The sequence below is a fragment of the Echinops telfairi genome, unplaced genomic scaffold (genome assembly GCF_000313985.2).
Source record: "Echinops telfairi isolate 266 unplaced genomic scaffold, ASM31398v2 ScPeMD7_7467;HRSCAF=8505_1, whole genome shotgun sequence".
NCBI lineage: Eukaryota > Metazoa > Chordata > Mammalia > Afrosoricida > Tenrecidae > Echinops > Echinops telfairi.
Window position 1 is genome coordinate 28,847,992 of NW_022111368.1, and position 1,988 is coordinate 28,849,979.

At 44.9% G+C, this 1,988-nt stretch overlaps 1 protein-coding gene across 2 annotated transcripts in view; it reads right to left on the reverse strand.

Moving 5' to 3' along the window:
- Positions 1-1,988, reverse strand: part of LOC101664645 (zinc finger protein 2) — a 15,152-nt gene that overhangs the window by 3,314 nt on the left and 9,850 nt on the right. For both annotated transcript variants that reach the window (XM_045283874.1, XM_045283873.1), the window contains exon 3: positions 1,266-1,392. In XM_045283874.1, coding sequence (XP_045139809.1) covers positions 1,266-1,392 — 127 coding nt within the window. The remainder of the gene's footprint in view (positions 1-1,265; positions 1,393-1,988) is intronic.

Here is a 1,988-nt window from a genome sequence, read left to right on the forward strand (position 1 = left end):
ATTATTAGTCCATCATTTCAAAGCTTGTGGCAAAGGCTCAATTTTAAAAAAACCAACAACTTAACTGTCAACAAGTCAATTTTGACTCAAAGTGACCCTAAATGATAGAAAGAAACTGCTCCCTAGGATTTCTGAGGCTATATATCTTTCCAGAGGAAGACAGCCTTCTTGTTCTCCCATGGATTGGTTGGTGGGTTCGAACTGGTCATCTTTTAGTTAGCAGCTTAACGTGTAATCCACTATTGCTGTCAGGGCTCCTAAAGGTTAAAACTAACAAACGAACCTGTGTCACCACCCACCCACCCCCAACTCCTGCCCATCAACTATCTGCCCATCAAGTCAAGGCTAACTCATAGTGACACTCAAGGACAGGGTAGACCTGCACCTGTAAATGTCTAAGATTGTAACTCTTTATAGAAGTAGAAAGCCCTTCTTTTCCCACTGACTGGTTAGTGGGTTCAAACTGCAGATCTTATATTTAGCAGCCCAACTCGTACCCACTAAGTCATGAGGGCTCAGAAGTCTCCTTTAATACCTCCCCAATAGTCCCATTGAAGTTAATACAGAGATGTTAACACTTGCTCTTTTGACTTTCTTGAATGAAACCTATACAATTCTTTTTATTGCCACTTGCTGCTTATTTTAATTTTCTTCCCAAACTGTTCAATCTTTCAGCTTCTTATTCTTGAAGCTACTGAGACATTCTCAGTACCTACAGGAGCCTGAGATTACTTCCAGCAATTGCTACTGTGAGCAGTAGCACTCGTGTTTCCCTTTTCATGCAGGCTCTGTTAACTACAAAGTGCATTCTGTGAACATCTCTCTTGGCTGCACTTAAGACAAATCATCAAACCCAAACACAGCTCTGATGACCTGCTCAGGCTCACAACCCTCTGACTCTCGTCTTCCCACCCCTTACTGAGGGGAAATGCCTCTTTCCCCATTCTTCTAACTTCTGTGAGGAGAAAACTTTCCTGCAAGGTAGCCCCTAACTCCACCCTTCATCCTCCGTATGAAATTAAGTTCCTGCCATGTTGTGGGGCATGCTGTTAAGCAAGCAGTCCGGGAGTGTCTAGCACGTCTTATGGCTGGGTAAAACAATCTGCCAGTGCCTACTGGTGCTTTACATTTAAGCCACATCCTTTTACTCTTTTATCTTGTCTCTCAGTTGGTTCAAAACTTAGGGGTGGGGAGAAAAGGCATTAAGGCATCAGTCCTTAGTGAACATAATACAATTCTAACTCCTTATGGGAAGCTATCCTTACCCAGTGAGACAATGCTCCAGTAGTTCTCCAGCATCACCTCCTTGTAGAGGTCCCTCTGAATGGGCACCAGATGCCCCCACTCCTCCTCTGTGAAGATCACGGCCACATCCTCAAATGTCACTGGATCCTGAAAGCACATCACATTCTCCCTTACTCATAACCCTTCCCTCAGCATGGCCCAGATGGATGAACCAAATGAGGATGAGGAGGGGATGAAAAGGAAAGGGTTCTGGCAATACTGGTCTTGAATCATTTAGGGAAGTGATTCAAGCATGCATAAAGTTCTTGCTCAGAATCCCACACCATTATATTCATAGTGGGTCCATTTATCAAACTTTCAGAAAACTTAAAAGAACAGAACAAAGCATTTATTGAACTTCTTGAAATATCTGCTTTTCCCCCATTTGCTTTACCTTCTGTCTCTATTTGTGGAGGGAGGTCAGACGCGCAGGCATTCCCTCCCCTGAGGGCAATCAGTTGCCAGACTGCAATCTCATCCCACCACCGGTGGGCCTGCTCCCTGCCTCTGGGGACAGTGGACAGGCTCCTGTAGGCGGAGTTTTCACCCTACTGATAATGGTTTCTATGGAGACCCAGAGACCACCACCTAGACCACCCCTTCTCATTACTGTGTAACCTATAGTGTAACCCCTTCTGTGACGTATGTCTTTACCTGTAATTAGTGGGCTGGCATGCCCCCAAAAGGTATACAGTGAACCCTCG